The following is a 13114-nucleotide window of genomic DNA, read 5'->3' as shown; positions in this document are numbered from 1 at the left end:
ATTATACTCGACAGACATAAACCGATCAGGCTAATAATAAATTTTATTTTTTTTATAATATTAGAAAAATACCAACACATATATATGTAAATTTATCTCTTTAAGTGTAAGATTATTTGGGTCCTGAAAAGGACCATTGGGCAATATATTATTGCATTATTAAATCAATAATTGATTATTTGCTTAACCTCCAAAACCGTATAAGGTACGGCCTTGTCTCTTTAAAGCATATACGACATCCATGGCTGTAACAGTCTTCCTTTTGGCATGTTCTGTGTATGTAACAGCATCACGGATCACATTTTCCAAAAATACTTTCAATACTCCACGAGTTTCTTCATAAATCAAACCAGAAATACGCTTAACTCCGCCTCGGCGAGCTAAACGTCTGATAGCTGGTTTCGTAATTCCTTGGATGTTATCACGAAGAACTTTGCGGTGACGCTTAGCACCACCTTTTCCTAATCCTTTGCCACCTTTACCACGACCAGTCATTTTGTATTTAAATTTTTATAGATATGGTAGAACCGTTCGAATTCAAATTCAAACAATAAATGAAGTGACGACAGATGATTGACGACTATTTATAGAAAATATAAGCACTACGAAAGATATGAAAAATATTGGGTAAAACAAAACAAAACATAAGAAAACAAAACAAAAAGAATAAGCAATATGAGAAACAATGAATGTTAAAACATGTGAATAGTTGAAACAGAACATCCAGGTATGATGAGAAAATTGAGCTATTCAATTGCGCTATTTTTTAAAATACCATATTGTAACATATCTCATAAATTATGGCTCGTACAAAGCAAACTGCTCGTAAATCGACTGGTGGTAAGGCACCACGAAAACAATTGGCTACCAAAGCCGCACGTAAAAGTGCACCAGCTACTGGAGGTGTGAAAAAACCACATCGTTATCGTCCAGGAACTGTAGCTTTACGTGAAATTCGTCGCTACCAAAAGAGTACTGAGCTCTTGATTCGCAAATTGCCATTCCAGCGTTTGGTCCGTGAAATTGCACAAGATTTCAAAACTGATTTACGTTTCCAGAGTTCTGCTGTAATGGCTCTTCAAGAAGCTAGCGAAGCATACTTAGTGGGTCTTTTTGAAGATACTAACTTATGCGCAATTCATGCCAAACGCGTTACAATTATGCCAAAAGATATTCAATTGGCTAGACGTATTCGTGGAGAACGTGCTTAAGATTGGAAGCAATATAATTTTATAAATATACAAAAATCGGTCCTTTTCAGGACCAAAATTATATAAAGAAAAGAGATAAATAAATGACATGACTTATCCAGGGTTTGAAATTGCTTGACTATTTTCAATTGCTTATTTTTGACTATGAAAATAAAATAAGCAAAATGTAAATGTAAATGTAAATGCAACAATTATAATAGTAAGTTTATTCAAAGAAAAGAGATAATGATAAATTATATCATATAGATATAGTATAGACATAGCTATTAGAAGTAGCATAATATATATTAATATGTATCATATGTATACTATTATTAGTATCATATAGTATATCATTAGACATAGAATGTTTCACGTCATAACATTTAATTGAATCAATATGTTTTATTTTTCTTTTGCTGTAAGCAGAAAGCATCAAAAGCCATAATGTAATGTAAATGACTTGAACTTACTAAAAGAACGTTTAAGGAATGAGTTGTAAAAGAGCTCCCATGAAATTGTATGTTTTCAAATTTAAAGCACGAATGCAAATATAGAATATATCAATTTAAAAGCGATGATAGTACTAAGACTGATGATAAGGATTAACACTCGTTAATTCAAGAGTTAACTCTATTTAGCAGGTTATATTATCCATGATCAAAAAACTGTAAGATCGTCAAAACTGACAGAAATTAATTTGTTGATTGAATCATTTATTCACTAACAACCAAACGATAGCTGATAATTCATGAAGAGACTGTCAAAGTTTTTTTTTATTTTTTTTCTTCTATCAGTAGCCTCTTAAAAGAAATATCAAAAACAAAATATATATCATATTTATATTATTATTATGTTGAGGTTAATTGAGTCAGTGCACTTGAGCACTTTTACTTTCTATTAACAATAATCCTTGTCTGGATTATTGTTTATAACTTTATCAGATCTGCGTACCTCCCCGAGGAGCTTGCAACCATTCTGAGATTCAATAACGCGGTATTGGTAAGCCTGTCAGTTTTCGTAAATAATTTCAGGAATCTATACATATTTATAATATAGAGAAATTATCAACTCAATTGAATATTTTTGTGGCCCTGAAAAGGGCCTTTTGAATAAGTGGTGTTTGTTTGATATAACGCAATTTACTTGGAACTAGTATACTTAGTGACAGCTTTTGTTCCTTCACTAACTGCGTGCTTAGCCAGTTCACCGGGAAGTAAAAGACGAACAGCAGTTTGAATCTCCCGACTAGTAATGGTGGAGCGCTTATTGTAGTGTGCTAAGCGCGAAGCCTCAGCAGCAATACGTTCGAATATGTCATTCACGAAGCTGTTCATGATGCTCATGGCTTTCGATGATATACCAGTATCGGGGTGGACTTGCTTTAACACTTTATAAATGTAGATAGCATAGCTCTCCTTCCTCCTGCGCTTCTTCTTCTTATCGTTTTTGGTTATATTTTTCTGAGCCTTTCCATCTTTTTTGGCTGCTTTTCCGCTAGTTTTTGGTGGCATGATTTCTGATTTTAAATTTTAATCGTCGATTTGGGGCAATTTCCGTTTCTATATAAACATTTTTCAAACGAAAGTTTAAAGCAATTTTTTATTTTAAATTGCGTTTAGAAAAAGTATATGAGATAATTTGTCGGCATCATTAAAAAAAAATAGATCCAATTTTTATAAATCTCAACTACTAGAAACTCAACTCAACTATGTCTGGTCGTGGTAAAGGTGGTAAAGTTAAAGGCAAGGCAAAGTCACGATCAAATCGTGCTGGATTACAATTTCCAGTTGGTCGTATTCATCGATTATTGCGTAAAGGCAATTATGCTGAACGCGTTGGTGCAGGTGCTCCAGTCTACTTAGCTGCCGTTATGGAATATTTGGCTGCTGAAGTTCTTGAATTGGCTGGCAATGCAGCACGCGATAATAAGAAGACAAGAATCATTCCTCGTCATTTACAGTTGGCCATACGTAATGATGAAGAATTGAACAAATTATTGTCTGGTGTTACAATTGCACAAGGTGGTGTACTACCAAACATTCAGGCTGTACTTTTGCCAAAGAAAACAGAAAAGAAGGCTTAAATTATTTTATTTTATTTATTAAAATACGAATACATATACGTGGAGAATTAACTATCAATTAATCCGTCCTTTTCAGGACGACAAAATTTATTTTATTAAAGAAAATGTATTTCATTAAATCAATTGATATAAATATTGTACATACTATCATACCTACCCTACTAACTTACACAAGCCATACTTTAAAACACTTAACAATCAATCATTTCTTGCCTCGCCCTTCTGTTCCGTTACATTCCTGGAAGACCTTCATGAAATCGAAATCTTCGAAAATTGTAAATCAGCCTACATAACAGATAAAATACATAGCATTGTTAGTGTATAACTTAACACTGCGTTTTGCTACATAGTAATAATTTTTTTTTTTGTTTTTGGGCAGCAGGTATCAACCAGTTTTTATACATACGAGTGTGTATGCGTTCCAATTGACTTCCTAGAAATCAGGTTTTTTTATTGATTCAAATTACAAAAATTTGTGAAAATAATTAAAATTTCACAATCCATTCACTCTAGCTTGATGTGGCCACCTTTTGTCTTGACTATGGCTGTGATCTTCCAGTATTTTGGCCTATTCCTGAATAAAAGCTTTCTTCAGCGTATCGAAACTAGCTTATTTTTTAGTTCTCAACTTGCTCTCCAAATTGGCCCAGCGTAACAACTCCTTTGCTCATTCGAGTTTAACTTTTTGTTGCTTTGGTGCAAGATCTTGTGCCTTGGAACTTTTAAAGCTTTACCTTGAGCTTATTTTGGAAAATGCGTCAGATGCTTCGTTCAGATATTATCGGTTCTTTGGCCATTTGATTAGTACTACGACGTGGATTTCGTTTAAGTCGAGCCTTCACTTTCCGAACCATTTTAGGCAATGTTGCTGGTTTTTTTTCGTCCACCACTATAGCATTTGGTGACTCTGCCTGAGCTATTATAACGATTTAAGGTACGATACACAAACATTTTATTCACATTGAGATATTTGAGCTCAAGCACAATAGCTAGTTGTAATTTTCCAACCAAATATAATGCAATCACACTTATTTATTAATTCCATTTCGAATAATATTAGTTCTATAAAACTTAGACGCAAATGCTTGTGGTAATTTGTAAACAATATAAATAGCTGTCATTCATATGAATTTGACGTAGTTGGCAATATCAGTTTGACAAACATATCTCTGTGTAATTTGTAACACTTCAATCGCCTAACCCTTTATATTATTAAGAATTTTTTAATATTTATCATAGATTCGCGTATCAGTAAATAGATACATAAATCTTCGCAGGTAGTATAATCTAAGTTACAATAATATTAATATTATATTTGTTACTAATAAAAATGTACAAAACAAATAACGTTGCCAGGTCAATAGCATAAAGTTTCATAATTACCTTTTTGAAATCAAGAAATTAATAATTTTGTGCCAAATATTTGTATTTATTATTAAATAAATGTGATACAATTATTAAAAAACATTAATATTCATAATATAAAGAAGGAAACATATAAAAAATAATTATTTTTCTTTTAAAAGTTTTAAAATTTATTTATTTATTTACTAAACATCTTATAAAATTTTCAAAATGGTAACACCTAATTTATCTCATTAGAAATTCTGGTATGTACCAACAATCGCTGCCATACCGACATAATTGACTATTTCCCCTAAATATACTCGAACTCGCACACGGCCTAAATGTTTACTATTATTATCATAGTTACTATTTCAATATTTTGGTATTGTAATATTTATTATTATAGATAAATTATTTAAAGGTAGAGTTTTTAAAATTTGTATCTGAATTAGTTTTATAAAATATTCTATATTTTATAAAAGATTTATGGCAGTAGATGGAAAACATCCGAAGCCACTGTGTGAGTCTTGAACCTACTAAAACTAGCTCTTAGGAATGACTATGGAAGATTGCAGCCGCAAGTTTATATATATACTTCAGTATCTATTTAAATGTTATCCATATCCATGTTAGTTTATAAAAAAATTCATCTTAAATTTTAACATTTTATGTCGTATATCACTCCTTATAAAAATGTTAGAATACGCACATCTAATTTTAATTTTATTTTAATTATAAAGTAATAAAAAGAACATTTTTTTTAAATATACATATTTAATAAAATACTTATAATAGTCAAAGTTAAATGATTAAATTATAATTATAAAAGAAAAAGTAAAATGATTTCATTCTTATATATTTTTAATCATGTATGTAGATATAATTTTTTTTTATGAATTCTATTAAGTAGGATACGTACAGTTGTTATATTCGAATGATATTGAAAACTATAAATTTAATTGCTGATATGTTATTAATAACGTTTATATATAATAATTTTTCACATGATTAAAAATTATTTAAAACTTGTAATAAAATTTTAAAAATAATACGTATAGAAAATCTTAAAACATATTTTAAAGTAAACGAATTCAATGTAACATGTTAACATTATGGATGGATATCTAATCTCAAATAGACACTATTTGATATAATTAAAAGTGATAATCTTATATTCTAATTAAAATACAATATATTTATTTATAATTATTTCTATTAGTGCTTTAAAATTTTAAACTTTTATATAAATTGAGTTAATATTTCAAAATAGGATAAAACATAAGCATTCAAAATGTTAAAACTGACGTTTTTATGCATCTCGTGTTTTATTAAATTTGCATTTATAAATATATGAAATATATAAAACCATATATATAATTTAACAGAGAATTGAATAAACTATTTAATAAATAATTTAATATATAAATTATACAAAAGATAACTTTAAAATATTCTAATTTATTAACAAGTTCAACTATAGATTTACAAAATTTAAAGTTTAAACCAATTTTTATATATTTTATATAATTATAATTAGTATAAAAATGAATGTAATAAAATATTCAATATCTTCTTTACTTAATTTGATTTAAATAATTGTGTTTAATTTACTTGGTCTATTTAAAATTAATAATAAATGTTGAAAAATTTTTTCAAACTCAGTAGAAATATGTATTAATGAAAAATTTTTATAAATGCGCTCTTCTCGGCGCTTCGTACAAAGTGAGCTAAGCTACCATAAAAATGCGAAAAAATATTCATAAGTAAGAATATTACGGAATATTAAAAAGCAAATATGTCTGAAGCTGTTGCCGTTGCAAATACAGATTCTCCAAAGGAGGTAACTGCCGTTCCTGAAAAGAAAGTTGCTGTTAAAAAGGCAACAAAAGTAAAAAAACCTTCTGCAGCTCCATCTCATCCATCAACACAACAAATGGTTGATGCATCTATCAAGAACTTGAAGGAACGCAGCGGATCTTCATTGTTGGCAATTAAAAAGTATATAAGTGCCACATATAAATGTGATGCCCAGAAATTGGCTCCATTTATTAAAAAATATTTGAAAACTGCTGTAGCTAATGGCAAATTGATACAAACAAAAGGAAAAGGTGCATCTGGTTCATTTAAATTATCAGCTGCTGCTGCTAAGTCTCCTAAATCGTCTGTCGAGGGTAAGAAAAAGAAGGTGCCATCAGGTGTTACGAAGAAGAAGGTTACTGCATCATCTGCAGGTACTAAAAAGTCAAAGGCAAAGGTATCTGGAGAGAAAAAACCTAAAAAATCTGCGGCAGCTAAGAAGAGTGTTGAAAAGAAAAAAACTGAGAAAGCTAAAGTTAAAAGTGTTAAAAAGATTGGATCTGTTAAGGCTAAGCCAGCTAAACCAAAGTCTACTTCTACAAAAGCTAAAGCGGCCGCAAAACCTAAAAAAACTGCCGTTAAAAAAACATCAGTCAAGAAAACTGCTGCAAAAAAATAATTTTAAAAATCAAACTTTAAATTCATCAAAACAGCCCTTTTTAGGGCTACAAAATATGTGTAAAAAGAAGATAAGAAGATTCATTATTTATTTATTTATTTATTTATTTTATAAAATGTTTTAGTATATGGTATACCTATTGCGTTTATTAATGACCGGTCACTAAAGATTGAATAATCACCTATCGAAGTTAGGAATTCAATCCAACTCAGACTGCAGATACTGTAGAGAAGAGAGAAACTGTATACCATGTGCTTGGGTAGTGTCCACTGATGCACAAACGGAATAAACACCTAGGAGGGTATTTCATGGATCATAAATATTCAAGACTAGGACTTTATATTGTCTTTCATTAAAGAAAACGGACTTGGAGAAACATTCTAACCCGAGTAATGGGCACAATATACCTTGTCATAGTGCACGATCATTTCTTTTAATAATACCTCATGAATAATATGAAGAGATTCTTTTATTCTGTAATGCGCTATAAATTTAATCTCTAATAAGCAAACAAAAATTCTTTATGCATTTAAAAAAATTATATTCTCTTATTTAGACATTATGTGCAATACTTCACATCATTCTTAAGTTAATAAATATTTATCTTATTCTATTATATTTAATATCCAATTATTTATTTATTATAGTAATGACCATAAAATATTATATATCAAAATATGTCATTTATTTGATGAAATACTCACTTGTATATATTTTATTCACTTAATTTCATTTTTAAATTCTATTTTAAATAAATAAAAATAGTGGTTTATGCTAATTTTATTTATTATTATATAATGCTTCTAATTACACTTGTTAATTTATAACTAACACACCACACTCGGTACTCACTTGCAAGACGCTGCAAATTACTTAAAGATAATTTTAAAATATTCTAATTTATTTCAATAACAAGTTCTTTTATTTCTTTTCTTTATATAATATTGTCATAATTCACTTAATTCATATACGAATTTTTTTCACTTTCATTTTCCCCGCAATCATTTTGCTTGTTGAACACTTGGATTTTGATTAAGATTAAGATTCAGATTCAGTGTGAGATTTGAATTCACTAAAACCACCTCTTAGGAATGAATGGAGAAAATTTTCACACCATTGTGTGGAAACTTCAAACTGCAATATCTAACAGTCCGCAAATTACTTATATACGTCAGTTCTATTTATCTTATTCTATAAAAAAATTGAATGAGAATTATAATTAAGCCCGTAAGAAGCTAGTCCACATATATACTGCTAATGTAACAAAGAAATTGAGAATTATAATAATAAATATTTTGGACTCTGTTAAACTGATCATTTTAATTATCAATTATACTCGACAGACATCAATCGACCAAGCTAATAATAAATTTTATTTTTTTTATAATATTAGAAAAATACCAACACATATATATGTAAATTTATCTCTTTAAGTGTAAGATTATTTGGGTCCTGAAAAGGACCATTGGGCAATATATTATTGCATTATTAAATCAATAATTGATTATTTGCTTAACCTCCAAAACCGTATAAGGTACGGCCTTGTCTCTTTAAAGCATATACGACATCCATGGCTGTAACAGTCTTCCTTTTGGCATGTTCTGTGTATGTAACAGCATCACGGATCACATTTTCCAAAAATACTTTCAATACTCCACGAGTTTCTTCATAAATCAAACCAGAAATACGCTTAACTCCGCCTCGGCGAGCTAAACGTCTGATAGCTGGTTTCGTAATACCTTGGATGTTATCACGAAGAACTTTGCGGTGACGCTTAGCACCACCTTTTCCTAATCCTTTGCCACCTTTACCACGACCTGTCATTTTGTATTTAAATTTTTATAGATATGGTAGAACCGTTCGAATTCAAATTCAAACAATAAATGAAGTGACGACGGATGATTGACGACTATTTATAGAAAACATAAGCACTATGAAAGATATGAAAAAGATTGAGTAAAACAAAACAAAACAAAAGAAAACAAAACAAAAAGAATAAGCAATATGAGAAACAATGAATGTTAAAACATGTGAATAGTTGAAACAGAACATCCAGGTATGATGAGAAAATTGAGCTATTCAATTGCGCTATTTTTTAAAATACCATATTGTAACATATCTCATAAATTATGGCTCGTACAAAGCAAACTGCTCGTAAATCGACTGGTGGTAAGGCACCACGAAAACAATTGGCTACCAAAGCCGCACGTAAAAGTGCACCAGCTACTGGAGGTGTGAAAAAACCACATCGTTATCGTCCAGGAACTGTAGCTTTACGTGAAATTCGTCGCTACCAAAAGAGTACTGAGCTCTTGATTCGCAAATTGCCATTCCAGCGTTTGGTCCGTGAAATTGCACAAGATTTCAAAACTGATTTACGTTTCCAGAGTTCTGCTGTAATGGCTCTTCAAGAAGCTAGCGAAGCATACTTAGTGGGTCTTTTTGAAGATACTAACTTATGCGCAATTCATGCCAAACGCGTTACAATTATGCCAAAAGATATTCAATTGGCTAGACGTATTCGTGGAGAACGTGCTTAAGATTGGAAGCAATATAATTTTATAAATATACAAAAATCGGTCCTTTTCAGGACCAAAATTATATAAAGAAAAGAGATAAATAAATGACATGACTTATCCAGGGTTTGAAATTGCTTGACTATTTTCAATTGCTTATTTTTGACTATGAAAATAAAATAAGCAAAATGTAAATGTAATTGTTGCATAGTAAGTTTATTCAAAGAAAAGAGATAATGATAAATTATATCATATAGATGTAGTATAGACATTGCTATTAGAAGTAGCATAATATATATTAATATGTATATGTATCATATGTATACTATTATTAGTATCATATAGTGTATCATTAGACATAGAATGTTTCACGTCATAACATTTAATTGAATCAATATGTTTTATTTTTCTTTTGCTGTAAGCAGAAAGCATCAGAAGCCATAATGTAAGACTTGAACTTACTAAAAGAACGCTTAAGGAATGAGTTGTAAAAGAGCTTATCTATCCCATGAAATTGTATGGTATCATAGAATGAATGACAAGGAACAAATACTATATTTATGTTTTCAAATTTAAAGCACGAATGTAAATATAGAATATATCAATTTAAAAGCGATGATAGTACTAAGACTGATGATAAGGATTAAGACTCGTTAATTCAAGAGTTAACTCTATTTAGCAGGTTATATTATCCATGATTAAAAAACTGTAAGATCCTCAAAACCGACAGAAATTAATTTGTTGATTGAATCATTTATTCACTAACAACCAAACGATAGCTGATAATTCATGAAGAGACTGTCAAAGTTTTTTTTTATTTTTTTCTTCTATCAGTAGCCTTTTAAAAGAAATATCAAAAACAAAATATATATCATATTTATATTATTATTATGTTGAGGCTAGTTGAGTCAGTGCACTTGAGCACTTTTACTTTCTATTAACTACGAGGTTTCTTCTTAACCCCTCTTTACGCCTTGTCTGGATTATTGTTTATAACTTTATCAGATCTGCATACCTCCCCGAGGAGCTTGTAACCATTCTGAGATTCAATAACGCGGTGTTGATAAGCCTGTCAGTTTTCGTAAATAATTTCAGGGCTCTATACATATTTATAATATAGATAAATTATCAACTCAATTGAATATTTTTGTGGCCCTGAAAAGGGCCTTTTGAATAAGTGGTGTTTGTTTGATATAACGCAATTTACTTGGAACTAGTATACTTAGTGACAGCTTTTGTTCCTTCACTAACTGCGTGCTTAGCCAGTTCACCGGGAAGTAAAAGACGAACAGCAGTTTGAATCTCCCGACTAGTAATGGTGGAGCGCTTATTGTAGTGTGCTAAGCGCGAAGCCTCAGCAGCAATACGTTCGAATATGTCATTCACGAAGCTGTTCATGATGCTCATGGCTTTCGATGATATACCAGTATCGGGGTGGACCTGCTTTAACACTTTATAAATGTAGATAGCATAGCTCTCCTTCCTCCTGCGCTTCTTCTTCTTATCGTTTTTGGTTATATTTTTCTGAGCCTTTCCATCTTTTTTGGCTGCTTTTCCGCTAGTTTTTGGTGGCATGATTTCTGATTTTAAATTTTAATCGTCGATTTGGGGCAATTTCCGTTTCTATATAAACATTTTTCAAACGAAAGTTTAAAGCAATTTTTTATTTTAAATTGCGTTTAGAAAAAGTATATGAGATAATTTGTCGGCATCATTAAAAAAAAATAGATCCAATTTTTATAAATCTCAACTACTAGAAACTCAACTCAACTATGTCTGGTCGTGGTAAAGGTGGTAAAGTTAAAGGCAAGGCAAAGTCACGATCAAATCGTGCTGGATTACAATTTCCAGTTGGTCGTATTCATCGATTATTGCGTAAAGGCAATTATGCTGAACGCGTTGGTGCAGGTGCTCCAGTCTACTTAGCTGCCGTTATGGAATATTTGGCTGCTGAAGTTCTTGAATTGGCTGGCAATGCAGCACGCGATAATAAGAAGACAAGAATCATTCCTCGTCATTTACAGTTGGCCATACGTAATGATGAAGAATTGAACAAATTATTGTCTGGTGTTACAATTGCACAAGGTGGTGTACTACCAAACATTCAGGCTGTACTTTTGCCAAAGAAAACAGAAAAGAAGGCTTAAATTATTTTATTTTATTTATTAAAATACGAATACATATACGTGGAGAATTAACTATCAATTAATCCGTCCTTTTCAGGACGACAAAATTTATTTTATTAAAGAAAATGTATTTCATTAAATCAATTGATATAAATATTGTACATACTATCATACCTACCCTACTAACTTACACAAGCCATACTTTAAAACACTTAACAATCAATCATTTCTTGCCTCGCCCTTCTGTTCCGTTACATTCCTGGAAGACCTTCATGAATTCGAAATCTTCGAAAATTGTAAATCAGCCTACATAACAGATAAAATACATAGCATTGTTAGTGTATAACTTAAGACTGCGTTTTGCTACATAGTAATAATTTTTTTTTTGTTTTTGGGCAGCAGGTATTAACCAGTTTTTATACATACGAGTGTGTATGCGTTCCAATTGACTTCCTAGAAATCAGGTTTTTTTATTGATTCAAATTACAAAAATTTGTGAAAATAATTAAAATTTCACAATCCATTCACTCTAGCTTGATGTGGCCACCTTTTGTCTTGACTATGGCTGTGATCTTCCAGTATTTTGGCCTATTCCTGAATAAAAGCTTTCTTCAGCGTATCGAAACTGGCTTATTTTTTAGTTCTCAACTTGCTCTCCAAATTGGCCCAGCGTAACAACTCCTTTGCTCATTCGAGTCTAACTTTTTGTTGCTTTGGTGCAAGATCTTGTGCCTTGGAACTTTTAAAGCTTTACCTTGAGCTTATTTTGGAAAATGCGTCAGATGCTTCGTTCAGATATTATCGGTTCCTTTGGCCATTTGATTAGTACTACGACGTGGATTTCGTTTAAGTGAGCCTTCACTTCCGAACATTTTAGGCAATGTGCTGGTTTTTTTCGTCCACCACTCATAGCATTTGGTGACTTCTGCCTGAGCTATTATTACGATTAGTAGATACACAACATTTTATTCACATTGAGATATTTTAGCTCAAGCACAATAGCTAGTTGTAATTTTCCAACCAAATATAATGCAATCACACTTATTTTTTAATTCCATTTCGAATAATATTAGTTCTATAAAACTTAGACGCAAATGCTTGTGGTAACTTGTAAACAATATAAATAGCTGTCATTCATATGAATTTGACGTAGTTGGCAATATCAGTTTGACAAACATATCGCTGTGTAATTTGTAACACTTCAATCGCCTAACCCTTTATATTATTAAGAATTTTTTAATATTTATCATAGATTCGCGTATCAGTAAATAGATACATAAATCTTCGCAGGTAGTATAATCTAAGTTACAATAATATTAATATTATATTTGTTACTAATAAAAATGTACAAAACAAATAACGTTGCCAGGTCA

General features: G+C 30.7%; 7 protein-coding genes across 7 annotated transcripts; 4 read left to right on the top strand and 3 right to left on the bottom strand.

The window, feature by feature from the left end:
• Positions 1 to 121: 121 nt before the first annotated feature.
• Positions 122 to 531, bottom strand: LOC119663530 (histone H4). Its single transcript, XM_038073141.1, has one exon. The coding sequence runs from the start codon at positions 493 to 495 to the stop codon at positions 184 to 186; it is 312 nt and encodes a 103-aa protein (XP_037929069.1). The 5' UTR covers positions 496 to 531; the 3' UTR covers positions 122 to 183.
• A 188-nt stretch (positions 532 to 719) lies between these two features.
• On the top strand, positions 720 to 9666 carry LOC119663525 (histone H3.v1-like). Its single transcript, XM_038073136.1, has 4 exons — positions 720 to 1205; positions 2947 to 3214; positions 6414 to 6925; positions 9226 to 9666. Exons 1-4 carry the CDS (start codon positions 801 to 803, stop codon positions 9637 to 9639), a joined length of 1599 nt encoding a protein of 532 aa, XP_037929064.1. The 5' UTR covers positions 720 to 800; the 3' UTR covers positions 9640 to 9666.
• On the top strand, positions 2887 to 3301 carry LOC119663532 (histone H2A). The gene has a single exon (XM_038073142.1). It carries the CDS (start codon positions 2902 to 2904, stop codon positions 3274 to 3276), a length of 375 nt encoding a protein of 124 aa, XP_037929070.1. The 5' UTR covers positions 2887 to 2901; the 3' UTR covers positions 3277 to 3301.
• Positions 6369 to 7114, top strand: LOC119663528 (histone H1-like). Its single transcript, XM_038073139.1, has one exon. It carries the CDS (start codon positions 6419 to 6421, stop codon positions 7097 to 7099), a length of 681 nt encoding a protein of 226 aa, XP_037929067.1. The 5' UTR covers positions 6369 to 6418; the 3' UTR covers positions 7100 to 7114.
• On the bottom strand, positions 8555 to 8963 carry LOC119663529 (histone H4). The gene has a single exon (XM_038073140.1). The coding sequence runs from the start codon at positions 8921 to 8923 to the stop codon at positions 8612 to 8614; it is 312 nt and encodes a 103-aa protein (XP_037929068.1). The 5' UTR covers positions 8924 to 8963; the 3' UTR covers positions 8555 to 8611.
• A 1104-nt stretch (positions 9667 to 10770) lies between the features above and the next one.
• Positions 10771 to 11205, bottom strand: LOC119663526 (histone H2B). The gene has a single exon (XM_038073137.1). It carries the CDS (start codon positions 11188 to 11190, stop codon positions 10819 to 10821), a length of 372 nt encoding a protein of 123 aa, XP_037929065.1. The 5' UTR covers positions 11191 to 11205; the 3' UTR covers positions 10771 to 10818.
• A 167-nt stretch (positions 11206 to 11372) lies between these two features.
• LOC119663527 (histone H2A) lies at positions 11373 to 11787 on the top strand. The gene has a single exon (XM_038073138.1). It carries the CDS (start codon positions 11388 to 11390, stop codon positions 11760 to 11762), a length of 375 nt encoding a protein of 124 aa, XP_037929066.1. The 5' UTR covers positions 11373 to 11387; the 3' UTR covers positions 11763 to 11787.
• The last annotated feature ends 1327 nt before the right edge of the window (positions 11788 to 13114 follow it).

This window comes from Teleopsis dalmanni, unplaced genomic scaffold (genome assembly GCF_002237135.1).
Source record: "Teleopsis dalmanni isolate 2A unplaced genomic scaffold, ASM223713v2 unscaffolded_contig_0534, whole genome shotgun sequence".
NCBI classification, from domain to species: domain Eukaryota; kingdom Metazoa; phylum Arthropoda; class Insecta; order Diptera; family Diopsidae; genus Teleopsis; species Teleopsis dalmanni.
The sequence above is the reverse complement of the archived record's forward strand: the minus strand, read 5'-3'. Positions and strand labels throughout refer to the sequence as shown.